At 36.1% G+C, this 14,913-nt stretch overlaps 1 protein-coding gene across 2 annotated transcripts in view; it reads left to right on the top strand.

Moving 5' to 3' along the window:
• The window catches only part of PRKG2 (protein kinase cGMP-dependent 2), a 92,923-nt gene that overhangs the window by 60,506 nt on the left and 17,504 nt on the right, over nucleotides 1–14,913 (top strand). For both annotated transcript variants that reach the window (XM_027087594.1, XM_027087593.1), the window contains one exon: nucleotides 1,617–1,758. In XM_027087594.1, coding sequence (XP_026943395.1) covers nucleotides 1,617–1,758 — 142 coding nt within the window. The remainder of the gene's footprint in view (nucleotides 1–1,616; nucleotides 1,759–14,913) is intronic.

Genomic DNA, 14,913 nt, shown 5'->3' with positions numbered 1-14,913 from the left:
CACCTATGTATAAGGCTCCATAGGAGACAGTGTGGGAGTTTTCTAAACAAAGTAAACTGTTCTAACCCCTCAAAGTATAACGTTTTCCTCCAATGAGTTTAGATTTTGTTTTGGGAGATAATGTAATGTGCAATTCTAAAACATTTCATTATTTAACGTGAAAACTAAATATGACAAAGAAGTTGGCAGTTTGTAACGAAATGTCCAATGAGTGTTGTGGATAGTGAGCTTGGAGAAGAGGAAAGATAGAAAAATGTGATGGTCAAGGAAGGACTTGAGCTAAACTCTAAAGACAAAATTTGGAAAGGCAGAGAGGAAGGTAAACCTCAGGAACATTAGGATAGGGTTAAGTGTCTTAACTTGCTGAGTAAGAGCAGAATTTGAATAGAGGACAAGGGCAGCAGAAAAGGAGATGGGAAGGTGGCTTTGCATTAGGCTGTGGAGGTTAATGCCAGGCCAAACATTTAGACAGCATTCCCTGGCTTAGTGATTCTCAGCCCTGGCTTCATGTCACAGTCTCATGGGTAGCTTTTACAAAGTAAAAATGCTGGGCCCTAATGCCAAAGGCTTTGATTTGGTTCAGTTGCAATGGGTCCAGAAAATGACTTTTAACTGCGTTTCAGGCAATTCTAATGTTCATTCATGGTCAAGAATCACCCACCTAGGTAATAAGAGACTTTTGAGCATCTGAGTAGAGATTCATGTGTTGTACTGGGAACATATTGTTGGATGGATCTGAATGCGGGAAACCTGGAAGGGTTGAGGAAACTTGCATGATACCTGCAGAAGCATTTGCGTCTTCCATCTTTGCTTCCATAGGCAAATCTTTTTAGAAAATATAAATCTATTTAGAGGTGGGAGTTCCTACTCTAGTGTTAGGCAATTTACCTGATCCATAAAACAGCCTTGTTAAGTCAGTAGTAAACCCATTTTACAGATACGAATCTGAGGCTCAGAACAGCAGAACAACTTGCCTAAGGATGCAGTTAGTGGAAGAAGAAGGAGTCAAAACCAGTTTCTCTCGTTCCAAAGCCACAGCCTTCTATTATACCATGCAGCAAATCACCACCACATTTCAATAATTCAGTATGTAAACCTACACACAGTGCTGACACAGGGCAACTCTAATATCATCAAGGTGCACTAAATAGGAAAGAGTTATGACCCTGTTTCTACATAGGTTATTGTTACAAGCTATACAAACAGGAAATGAAAATGATCACTTGAGTCGTTTTTAGTCAAGCAATCAAATGGAGAAGTCTGGTTCAAGCGCTCCATTGAAATAGTTGCATTTTCCCCAGAGTTTGCCAGAGATGTCTTTGAAAAGTTTTATTTTCTTGTCTTTCCATTTTATATGTTCATATATGATTGCCGGAAACAATTGTTTGGATGTAGACACTTTAATTTTAGTGAAGTGGTTCTTGTTTGCATCAAGTATCCCCCTAAATTTCTTTATAATCAGTGGTCTAATTCATTGACAGCATGAAGTATTTTTTAGTGCTAATGCCATACAAAATGTTTATATTGCATAAATTTACTGTATAATAATTGACACCTAGAATCTAGAACAAGGATGTGTGTCTAGAGTATTAAGAGGGAAAATGATTTCATTGCAGAGGCAGCTTTGATGAACCCACCTCCAAGTTCTGTGTTGCTTGTGTGACAGAAGCATTCGATTACCTACATCAACTAGGTATTATCTACAGAGACCTGAAACCAGAAAACTTAATTCTAGATGCTGAGGGCTATCTTAAATTGGTAAGACAAATGCTGCAACTTACAGTATCGTATGAGATATTTCTAAACACAAAGCTGTGTTACAGTTGCAATTCTCTTTTAATTTTGGTACATTTGTTATTGTCATTCTGGGGGATATGGCCTTTGAAATCAGCACACTTAACACAGGGAGCTGTGCTACAAGTACATTCTTTTTGGCCTAGGCCTTGCAGGTTTCAACCATATTTGTGACTCCTACTAAGGATTCAAATAATAGAAAGCCTTTAAAATTGGATTTTGTTAGCATTTTTATATAATTTCAGGTAGGTTTTAATAAATTCCTGCTACATATAGGGATTAGCTATGAGGAATAAGGAAAGAAGATAGTACAGTTTCTGTCCCAAGACAGCCACTGTCTGTAGAGGGGGAAAAGATACACATATGAATGTTGGTAGTTTAAAAAAATATTTGTGAGTGATTCTAAGGTACAACCAGGGTTGAGAATCAGAACACAAGACCGTAGTTTCCTTGAGGACAGAGACTTTCCTTGCCATGCATGCCTAAGATGAATCCCCTTGCATGTCGCACAACAGAAAAAAATGCTACCAGTCATGTAAACTGCTTCTGGCGCAAAACTTTAAGAGAAATGGGCAGTCATAATAGTAGAAAGCAGGCATTTTGGATCTCAGGAGGGAACCTCATCAGGATGGGGAACCCAGGATGAATTTTCCCTGAGTCCCTTTTGTCAGGAGCTCAAGGACATTAAACCATCTCTGAACTTAACATTTACAAAGGTATTAGAAGTTTCTAATAACAGAACTTTTTTATATGGAAGTAATAATAGCTACCATTTAAAGTGTAAAGCTGTGCTAAATAAACATTTTACAGTTAATATATTTAACAATTGATGAGATGGGTTTTATCATCCACATATTATAGTGTTCAATTTAACCTTAGGAATTAAATTCACGATGTGTAATTGCTAGGTGATTTCTCTCCATAGTGAAGGAATAAAGTAAGTCCTTTCATGTGAAACCTGGCTGACTTCCAAGAAACATTTTGATGCATTCAAGCTTTATTTTATCCATGAAAGACAGCTTTGGGAACTGGTGAGGTACTAACACAAGGCCTTAATCCCTTGTCTCCTTCACAATTCCTTCATTGGGTATGCCTCTTACAGCTCTTTAGAAAAACCTTTTGGAATATTCTAGAAGTAAAGCCATCATGAAGGATGTAGATTATCCATTAAATTCATTCTTTTTTTTCTATTCAATTATTTTTTTTTTTATTGGAGTATAGTTACTTTACAATGGTGTGTTAGTTTCTGCTGTACAATGAAGTGAATCAGCTATACGTATACATATATCCCCTCCCTCTTGGACCTCCCTCCCACCCCACACCCATCCCACCCATCTAGGTCATCACAGAGCACTGAGCTGAGCTCCCTGTGCTATACAGCAGGTTCCCACTAGCTATCTGTTTTACATATGGTAGTATATACATGTCAATGCTGATCTCCCAATTCGTCCCACCCTCCCCTTCCCCACTGTATCCACATGTCTGTTCTCTACTTCTGCATCTCTGTTCCTGCCCTGCAAATAAGTTCATCTGTACCATTTGTCTAGATTCCACATATATGCATTAAAGTATGATATTTGTTTTCTTCTTTTCATACCTATTTTTAAGAAATCAGGTAGTATATTCAGTATTTATAGGCATAGACGTCCATAACCATCTCTTTTGTTAGCCATTGTTATCCATCAGCTAACTCATTTGACAACCAGCTAAATGAAGAGTAATAACTAAAGCCTTTAGAAATTAAAAAGTAAATGTTGAGTATTTCCATTTCTAGCTATATTTCAAACCAGATATATTGAAATTCTCTTATACAAAATGTCTCAAGTACTGGAGGAAACATGAAAAGCAGTATTATATGCCTGGCTGACTTTATAAGACAGCACTGGGAGTTCCCTGAGGCCGAGAACCAAACTTGGGCAGTAGTGAAGGGTGGAACTCAAACATTGAAGCTGCTGTCTTGTGGGCACCCAGCAATCCTAGGTGGCCTAGAGGTTTTATTTTAATTGCTGTACCTTCTGGGAACAGGAGACCAAGTTTTGGACCCGGGCAGTGTGGAAAGTTGAATCAGAGAACATTGTCAAGAGCCAGGAATCATACAGATTATACTTTCAGAGAAAAAGAAAACAGGGGAAAAATCTAATGTCTAAAGGCAGAGTACATGCAAGAAAACATGCTTTTCTCATTATTGGGCTCTTGGTAGAGGAACAAAAGAGTCTAAGAATACTTGGCCACAGGCTGGTCTTCATGGGGTTTTGGATGCCCAGTCTTCAAGGATGGAGAACCCCAAGAAAAAATTTAAATGAAAATGGATCCATGTTGGTAGTATGCCCAAGTTTCCACGAATCAATGTATATTCTCTCTGGAAGAATGTTCTCTCAACTTAGGATACAGAGAACTCCCAGAGATAAACTTCCAGGGAATATAAGCTCACATTAAAAAATAATGTTATATGCATGAGGAAAAAAGGTGCCAGGAACATTATTTGGCAGGCACATAAAAGTCTCACATATTGCAGTAATCAGATACAAAATATAAAATAAATACATCTAAGTTTTTTAAAAGTAAGAGAGGGACTAACAAATGAGTAAGGAACAGAGAATCTCAAAAAGGATCTAACATGTTTAGGAAAAAAATAACAAATAAAACTTCTATTAAGAAATTAAGAATATAATAATTGAAATTAAATATTCAATGGAAGTTTTCATTAATGGTGGAGTAGCTTGCATTGGACTAATCTCCTTGCTCAGGTTAATTATAATATATGTATAAAAATGTGTGAAAGCATTGGAGAGCAACAAGAAATAGACATTCAAACCTTGAAAATAGGGAACCACACTGGGTGAAATCCATATTAATACAGCTGTTCATTTAAAAGCACTCTTTATTGTATAAGGTATGAAGAATAAACTTTAGTTAACATCATACCTGACAGTGAAATATTGACTATTTTCCATTTAGATTATGAACAAGATTATTTTCTTTCACTATGTTTTTTCAAAATCGTAACAGAGGTCTTAGCAAAAGAAATAGAACACAAAAAAGCAATGAAAGGCCAAAGATTAGAAAGGAAGAAGTTACCTGTCTTTATCTGCAGACAACATGATTGTTTATGTAGAAAAGAATGAAGAATCTACCAACAAGTTCTGGACAGAATAAGTAAATTAAGCACAATTACAGGTACAAAGTCAATATACAAATAAAAATTTAATTTTTATATACTAGCAGTAAATATTTATAAATGAAATTAAAATGCCATTTGTAATATCAAAACATAAAATAAATGTGTAAAAAGACCTCTACATTGAAAACTACAAAGTTTTATTGACAGAAAAATGACTAAATGGTAAAATACACTATGTTCATAAATCATATAACTCAGTATTTCATAAGATGTTCAGTCTTGTCCAGTTGATCTACAGATTTAAGGCCAATGCAATAAAAATTGGAGCTGCCATTTTTATTTATTTTTATTTATGTTTATTCTAAATTTTGTTTTAAATTTGTTTAAAATTTGTTTTAAATTTGTTTTAAATTATGTTTATTCTAAAATTTACACAGAAATGCAGTTTAGAAGAGTCAATAACCACTTTGAAAAAAGAAGAACAAAATTGAGGAATTTATAATATGTGATGTCAGACTCACTATAAAGCTATAGTAATCAAGGCAGTGTGATAATGGTGTAAGGACAAATTACTTAATCTAACAGAATAAAGTCCAGAAATAGACATACACAGTCAACTGATTTTTTAGAAAAAATGGAAGGGCTAGTCTTCTCAACAGATATTGCTGAAACAATTGGATATATATGGTCAAAAAAAGGAACATGACTCCCACCACACACCATATAAAAAAATTAATTCAAGATGGATCATGGACCTATAAAGCACCCAGAAGTAAGCATAGAGTAATATCTTCACAACATGGGCTAGGCAGAGATTTCTTAGAACACTAGTAGTAAGCTTGAAAAGTTCAGGCTACTATAACAAAAATACTATAGACTAGGTGGCTTAAACAACAATTTATTTAGTTCTAGAAGCTGGAAAGTTCAAGGTCAAGGTGCTGGCTGATCTGGTGTCTGGTCAGGGCCAACTTCCTGGCTTATAGAGAGCTGTCTCCTCTTTTCTTCACATGGGAGAGAGACACAGAGAGAGACACACAGAGAGAGGGCTCTCTACTATCTCTTCTTATAAGGGTACTAATTCCATCATGGGGGTTTCACCCTCATGACCTAATTATCTCCCAAAGGCTTTACCTCCAAATTCCATCACACTGGGGATTAGGGTTTCAACATATAAATTTGGGGAGGGGAGATACAAACATGCAGTCCACAATAATTGGACTTCATCAAAATTAAAACATTCTCATCATCAGAATATACTGTTAAGAAAATGAATAGCCATGCCATAAACTAGTAGAAAATATTTGCAATATATCATTACATGACAAAGGACTTGTGTCCAGAAATATATAAAGAACTCAGTAAGAAAAGACAAACAACCCAGTTTTTAAAAATGATCAAAGATCTTGAAAAATCACTTTACAAGAGAAGACATAGGCATGATCAATAGACAATATCAATAGTCATTAGGAAACACAAATAAAAACCACAAAGATGTGACATTTCACATCCACTAGAGTGGCTATAATTTAAAAGATTGACAATACCAAGTGTAGATGAGGAAACTTGCCTAAATTTCAAGTGGGAAAGCAAAATTATAAACTGTTTGAAGAATAATTTGTCAGTTTCTCATAGAGTCAAACATACCCCTATTCTACAACAAGAAATTCCACTCCTTAGTAGAAATTCCACTCCTTGTTATTTATCCAGGAAAATTGAAATCGTGTTTTCAAAATTCTTGGACAAGAATCTTCATAACAACTTTTTCCTGAAAGCCCCCATATCAGAAGGAGCCCAAATACCCATCATCAATTCAATGTATAAACATATAGTAGTATATTCATCAATGGAACTCTCCTTAACAGTATAAAGCAATGAATTACTACAGGCAACAACATGAATGAAGTTTAAAAACTGTGGAGCAAAAGGAAGGCAGACACAGAAGACTATCCCTCTTTATGATTACATCTGTTGTAGAATAGATGGTAGAAATTAATGCAACGGTTGCCTCTGGGAGGAGCATTTAACTGGAAAGGGGCATGAGGGAACTTTCTGAGATAATGCAAGTGTCTGTCTCTTGACTATATATGGTGGTTGTGGTTACATGAGTATAATCTGCATCAAAATTCAATGAACTGTACACCAAAAATCTGTGCATTGTATTGCTTATAAATTATACATCAATTTGAAAAATGTAATGGAAAGGTTAAATAATGGATGATTCACAAGTGAACAGAAAAATCAGTGAATTGAAAGATAAACTAATTTACACAGAATGAAGCATAGAGACACAAAAAGACGGAAAATAAAAGAAATTAGGAAACTTGGGGAATAGAGTGAGAAGTTCTTAAAATGTTCAATTGGAGTCCAAGATAAAAATATAGAGAATGAGAGAAAAGTATTTAAAGAAATAATGGCTGAGAATTTTCCAGAAGTTATAGAAAATACCAATCATCAGGTAAAGGAACCCCAACAAATCCCAACTGAGACAAATTGTATTTATTGTAGCTTCTGTCTTTGTGTAACAAATCACTCCAAAATTTAATGGCTTAAAATAACAAGGATCGTGGACGATCTCTCACAGTTTCTGTGGGTCAGAGGTTTGGGAGTAGTTCGATTGGTTGGTTCTGACTCAGGGTCTCTCAGGAAGTTCTGTCAAGTGTCGGCTAGGGCTGCAGATCCACATTCAAGGTGACTCACCCCTCTGGCTGGCAAACTGATGCTGGCTGTTAGTTGGTGGTCTTAATGCTTTTCCACATGAGTCTCTTTCCGTGTTGAACGTCCTCATGGCGTGGCGGCTTGGCTTCCCTCAGAATGAGTCATTCAAGAGACCGAGGAATAGCTACACTGCCTTCTAAGACTTACTCTCAGTCCCACACTGGTGCTTCCACTGTGCTCTGTCGGCCACACGGGGCCAGCCCTGATTTGAGAGAGGACACCTCTGAATACCAGGACAAGGGGATCATTTAGGCTCTCTTGCATGTTGGCTATTGTAGTGGTAAAAGTGCAGAACAAAAGCAAAGTCTTAAAAGCTACCAAAGAGAAAGGACAGTTTACATATAAAGGAGTAAAAATTAGGCTTTCAGTTGACATCTCAACGGCAACCATAGAAACAAGAATGCAGTGGAATAATAGCTTTAAAATTCCAAGAGAAAACAAATTTGAATTATAAATCCAGAGAAATTATCTTTCAAGAAGGGTGAAATAAAGACATTTTTAAACAAAGATAAAGAGTGTTAACCACCTACAAAAGGATGTGCTTAAGGGAGATGAAAAATCCCTGATGAAGGGTTTAAGATGCAACAGGGAGTGGTGACTATAGAAAAATGGTAAACATGTGGTTAAATCTTTCAAAATTATGGTATAAAGTAATAATTCTCACTCTACTGTGTAGTATTAAAAGTGAGAAAATGCTAAATAACTGAACAACAGCAGCAGGTAAACTGAGAGTAGGTGTAATGGAATAAAAGTGGGAGAAGATGTCAATCATTTTAAAAGAAGGAAGCAAAGGAGAACAGGAAACCTAGAAAAAAAATCAAAGAGAAAACACAAATTGAAAGTAGAAAGAAATTTAACATATGTAAACAGACTTAACTCTTCAGATAAAAGCCAAACACTGTCAAATAGATTTCAAAAATAAAAATGATGTTTACAAGAGACAGACCTAAAACATGAGGATGCAGAAAGGTTGAAATTAAAAGGATAGAAAAGAATGTGTCTGGGAAATATTCAGCAAATTGAAATGCAGGTTTCATTATGTTGGTATCAGGGAAGAAGTATTACTAAAGATAGAGAGGGTTACCATATGACGATGGAAGGTTCATTTTACCAAGATAATGTAACAATCCTGATCTTTTATTTACCTACCAAAATGCTTCAAAAATAAGAAGCAGAATTTGACAGACTAGTAAGGAGAAATGGACAACTGTTGGAAATTTTAATATTCCTCTTGCAGAAATTGATAGAACATTCTGACCAAAGTTCACTAAAACTTTAGAAGATGTGTACAACACAATTTATAAACTTGATATAATTGGCATGTAGGATATTCCCAATGTTTAGAGAATGCACATGAACAAAATTTGATCATATACTAGGTCATTAAGCAAGTTTCAGCAAATATAAAAAAAATAGGAATTGGGCTGGCAGCTGGCAGCCTAACAGTGCTGCTGCCTTTGAAGGTTCCTGAGGGGGTCCCAGTAGAAGTGAGGGCAGTGAGGATGCCTGGTCCAGCACATCAGGAATGCACGTCTGGGTGACGGACACTGGGCAGTCCAGACTTGGACATGAATGTCCTTGAGGATGAAAGACTCCTTGAAAGGATGACCTTGGTCTCATTCTTCAAATTTTCGTAAGTGGTGTTTTCATCTTCCTTTATCATTTCTTGGCAATATCAGTGAGAGATCAGATATCTAAAGACAACCATAAGGAAAGGCTTTTTTCCCCTCAGCAAAGAATAACCAGCAAAAGCCTGGAAAAAAGACTTAAGTAGGAGAAAGGTCTGCGTTTTGAAAGTGTCTCTCTAGAGGCTATAGAGGTTTGCTCTTTAGTGATCATTACAGAAGATGTGTTTGTAGTGAGGGATGACGACTTGATTCTACTCTTCTTCCCCAATTTATGATCGAGAGTGCAGACTGGTTCAGTCCCACATGGAGCCCACCTGGTCTAAGCCGTCTCCATCAGGAAACATATTAGGTGGAGACGAAGCATTAGCAGATACTACTAAAAGACAATGGATATTCTCACATTACCATCTCTCTTCTGCCCATCCAATAATTGCCTAATTTTTTCTTCACTTTCAAGGCCAGGGGGAGCTGATGAAGGCAGTCATGGTTATGAGTCCTCCTTCTGGTTATAATGAATGAATCTGGGGTGATATTAAGATGTAGGACAGTACTTAAAGACTTAAAAACTGACCTTGTTCTCAACCCAAGCAGAATTTATATAGTAACAACCCTTCTTGGGGTTGCACAGGAGAAAACTTGGTTGTAATCCAGTAAATCTCAGCTGTCACTCATCAATAAATGTTCTATATGACTGTGCTATTAATTCATGTGAGCAATACACCCCATGTGATAACAGAACACCTCAATCTTACATTGAGTATTGTTTAAGAAAATACATTAAATGTTGATATTATTGCCTGCTTCTTTATGATCTCTGTGCCCGTCTGTGCTGATAGCCCCATAATGGCAGCAACTGTGCTATGGTATTTACTGCTGGACGTTAACACACTGCTTAGCACAGAAGAATGAATGAAAGGTCAATGAGGGGACTTCCCTGGTGGTCCAGTGGATAAAACTTTGTGCCCCCAATGCAGGGGGTACGGGTTCAATCCTTGGTCGGGGAACTAAGATCCCGTATGCTACACAGCACAGCCAAAAAATAAATAAATAAAAAATATAAAAATGACTGAGTAAACAATTTGTTAAAAAAGAAAAAAGTCATTGAGGTCACTTCCTCTTCACTCCCAAAATATTTAGGAACATAAAGGTTTTGTTCAGTGACATCAAATTATGTAAGGTAGAAATCAATAACAAAATTTAAAAAACAGGACTCCAATAAAGATGTTAAAAAAAAGAACTGTACGGCTGACTTAAAAATTGCTTCAAAATTTAAAAGGCTAGATCTCTTGTTAAGTGTTCTTACCATAATAAAAATTTAAAGTAAAAAAAATAAATAAATAAAAATAAATAAAAAATGAAGAAATCACTAAAAATGTTTGAATTCATCTCATTGGAATTTAAAGGATATTTCAAAATAACTCAAAGGATCAATGAAGAAGAAATTTTAATGAATATTATAAAACAGAATTGCATAGTAGAAAACACTACATATCAACACATGTGGGTTGCAACTAAAATGACAGTGAGAATAATGTTTATAGCTTTTAATGTTTCAACTAGGAAATAAAGAAGGCTAAAAATTATAAGTATTCAACTTAAGAATATGGAAAAGGGGGAAAAAACAAAGAAAAGAGAAGGAAAAAACAAAGTTAAGAACATGAATTTATAAAATATAAAAGGATATGAAGTCAGGATGTTTTGAAAAACTAATGAAACTAACAAACTGTGAAAATACTGATCAAAAGAAAAAGAGAAGCGGTACAGATAAATGCTATAATGAGTGAACACAACTACAGTTATAGTAGAGAGTTACATGATTAGAAAGTATTTGGGCAACTCTACTACTACATATAATATAGTATATAGTATATTATATATATAAATGGTTGGGCTTGGGTGAGAGCTCTCTTCCTGGTTTGCAGGAGGTTCAGTATTTTATAGGAGGCTCTACCCAATGCAGAAAGATACAGGTAAAATTAAAAGAAAGATTGGAACATAAACAACAAAACCTATTTTCCCATGTGATACGATTAACTCTATAGAAATCCAGAATGTAACAGCAAATTATTAGAATTTACTAGAGAGTTCAGTATGGTTGCTGGATGATAAGGTTAAATACCAGAAACATAACTGATAAATAGGAATACAACTGCCATTTACAAAAAGCATAAATATATAATCTATATATTTATATAATATAAATATAATCTATCTAGGAATAAATCTGACAAAAATATGTGAAAGCTTTACTGAGAAACATACAAATTTATAGAAAGATATTAGAAAGACCTAAATTAGTAGGTTCATTCTCATTTCTTTTGGGCACAGAGCCAGAAAACTTATCCCAGCCTTCTTTGTGGCTAGTTGTGACCATGTGACACAGTTCTAGCTCGTGAAATGTGAGGTGACACGCTTTGCACCGCTGTCAGACCTGGTCTGATGGTGATCTGTGCAGCTAATTTCTATGCCGTCTTTCTGGCTTGTGGCCGATGAACACAGCCGATTTGAAGTTGGCAGAACCCTAAGATGGAAGGATCCCGCGTCCCTGAACCACTACTTGGAGGAGATTTCCCTGCTGCTCAGGAAAACCCATTATGTGAGGAAGAAGTAAATTAATGGAGAGTGTAAGCTTCTGTACTTTCTTGGATATCTTTGTTGCAGTAGCTAGCATTACTCTAATTAACTCAGAAAAATGTATTAGGTTTAAAAATAGAAAGACTCAACATCCTAAAGGTATCGATACTTTGCAAAATGATCTGCAGATTTGATCCATTTCCAGTGGAATTCCAGCAGAGCTTTCCATGAAGCTTGGCAAGCTGATTCTAAAGTTTATACAGACTGATCAAAGGCCAAGAATAGCCAAGACATTTCTGAGGGCAAACAAGAACATGGGAGGGAACTCTCTCAGATATCAGAACTAATTATAATGCTGTAGCTCAAAATAATTGCTAATGGGAGGTTGCAAGTTAAAACCACAGTGATTTAATACTTACAGATGGCAAAAAATAAAAGTTGATGTCACTAAAGGATGGTGAGGATGTAGAACAATAGGAACTCTTTACCACTGCTGTTGGTGAAGGGGTAGGTAATATAGGACCTAAGGAAAATAATTTGACAATAAGCAGTGAAGTTGAACATACCATGTCTTTGACCCAGAAATTCTACCTTCTTACACATGTCCAGTAGGCAAGATGGGAAATGATGTTAATAGAAGCTTTTTGTGTGATAACACGCTACTGGATATAAGACAAATTTCCATCAACGGCGTAAAGGACAAAAACTTTACACCATTTACAGCATGTTCTTTCAGTGGTGTATGATACAGCAATGTAAGTGTACTGCAAAATGGATTAAATTCAAAAATACGATTTTAAGTGAAAAAAGGCAGTTTGCCCAAGAATAGATAAGATTTATCTAAAAATTTTAAAAATGAGAACTATATATCATATAAGGATATTAGATATGTGGGAAAATTAGAAATGAAGGCAAGCAAATGACAAACACAAAAAGTCAGGGTATGACTCTTGGCAAGGGGTAGAAGGACAGTGTGGAAGGAGCACAGAGAGCTTCTGCATTGGTTCTGTTCTAATTATTAAACTGGTGGTGGATACTGGGGTGTTTTTATTCTCATACTTTATAACTTGCATGTATGTCACATTATTTTACATGTGTCAAGTATTTCTTAACTTGAAAAATAAAAGTAATCATTGACTCTAACTATATTCTTTTTGACAGACCGTTATTAGCTGTACTTATTAAGTGACAATTAAACTTTTCCCACTAACATGCTTTTTATGTTGCTTTTTCCCTTAAAAATCTACTTACTAATGAATTTACCTGTAATGTGAAGGTTCCTTTGGAACCTGGTTTCAGTCTCATCTTAAGCCTCCATGACCTTGCTAGACTTTAATTTTGTCATCTTCAACATTGAGATATAGTCCCTAATTCATAAAGTTGTTGTGAAGATTATACATGTACATCTTATTGAAACGGATGTTAACAGTTATGTCTTCATTCAGATTCTTTCATCAAACACATGTTGACCATCTGCTGTGCTACAGATGCTGTAGGGGGTACAAAATGAATAGGATGTAATGCCTCTCCTCCAGGAGCTAGATTTATTCACACACAACTAGACAGTGCTGCCGTAGGGGAGGTCATTGTGGAATAGAAACTGTTAAGAACCTCAAAGAGAAAGGAATTGGTTCTGTAAATTCAAGGGAGGCCTCAAGGAGGCGGCGGCCTGTGAGTTGAGCCCCCAATGATCTGATTTTTTCTGTTTGCTCTCGTGTATGCAAAGCTCCCCATCATCGTTCCCATTTTCCACTAAACACTCTAAGTATTTCAGGTGAGTCACCACAGTCACCTAAAGAATGGGGTGTGGCTATGAAGGCCTCGTCCGTACCATACCTTTGCCTCTCTCACTTGCTCTTGCCTCCAGTGGAAGCCATCCACAGTTGTCCGTTTTAGTAGATGGACCTTAGTATCACAGGGACATGAAATCCTCCTTAGTTGTTGGTGGATAGGATAAATAGATTCCACTTTACCTTTGTCTACACTCGGGCAAAGTAAGGGCCCTAAAAATGCCACATAAATATTTTTTGGGGGAATGTTATGTCTCCATGAATCATCTGGCTTAATTAGACTGGTCCTTTTGTATCCTTTTTTATGTGACCAAGAGAACCAGTAGCTGACAAATTTACTGACCCAGAGAGAAACTTCTGGGAAAAAGCTAATACTTACCGGATACCAGCTCCAGCAAGCCACAGCGCTAATTTTTCTTTCTGAATGAACCAATCATTGCTTCAGATATAGAAGCATCTTATAACCTTCTGGTGTGTTAAAATCTTTGGAGGCAATGTTTTTAAGCTTTCAGCATAATGTAAGCTGTCTTTCATAATGGGAATTTAATAGAGACAAGGGAAAACCTGTGTGCAGCTTCTCCAGAGATTCTTCTTGAAAGCTCAGTTCTTCTAGGAAAAAAATTTTTTAAAGGGAGGGTGTCTATTTTCTTATCTTCTAGAATGAGCCCTTTGAAACATTAGCCAAGCCATGCATACCCCTTCTCTACCGCTGGAGGCTACCCCTCCAATGGCCTCCTAGAAAACAAATCTGAAACTCTTTCTATGGTTTACTAGACCACTCCACAATCTGCCCTCACTTCCTGCCACTTCCCGTCATACACTAGGGCCCAGACACAGTGGCCTTCTTGCCAATCCTTGATCTTCACCTCGCATGTTCCTGAAGGTTAGGGCCTTTGTGCTAGCTCTTTATCTGTCAGAATCATCCTTGCTCAGATTTTTACAGAGCTCTCATTCTTATTTCATGCAGATTTCTGCTCCAATCTGCTCAAATGCTACCTCCTCAGAGAGACTTTTCTGATCACCCCATTTAAAGTATAATTCCTATTGATCTCAGTACCTAACTGCTGCATGTTTCTCCATTGCATATATCACTATTTGGCAATATTACATATGCTGTGATATATTTTTTTACTTTTTTATTGAAGTATAGTTGATTTACGATGTGTTACTTTCAGGTGTACAACAAAGTCATTCAGTTATATATATACATAGGTATACATGTATACACACACACACACACACACATATATATATATATATATATATATATATATATATATATATATATATA

Source organism: Aethalodelphis obliquidens, unplaced genomic scaffold, assembly GCF_003676395.1.
Source record: "Aethalodelphis obliquidens isolate GAN/ISIS:26980383/991018 unplaced genomic scaffold, ASM367639v1 scaffold59, whole genome shotgun sequence".
Lineage (NCBI taxonomy): Eukaryota > Metazoa > Chordata > Mammalia > Artiodactyla > Delphinidae > Aethalodelphis > Aethalodelphis obliquidens.
The sequence above is the reverse complement of the archived record's forward strand: the minus strand, read 5'-3'. Positions and strand labels throughout refer to the sequence as shown.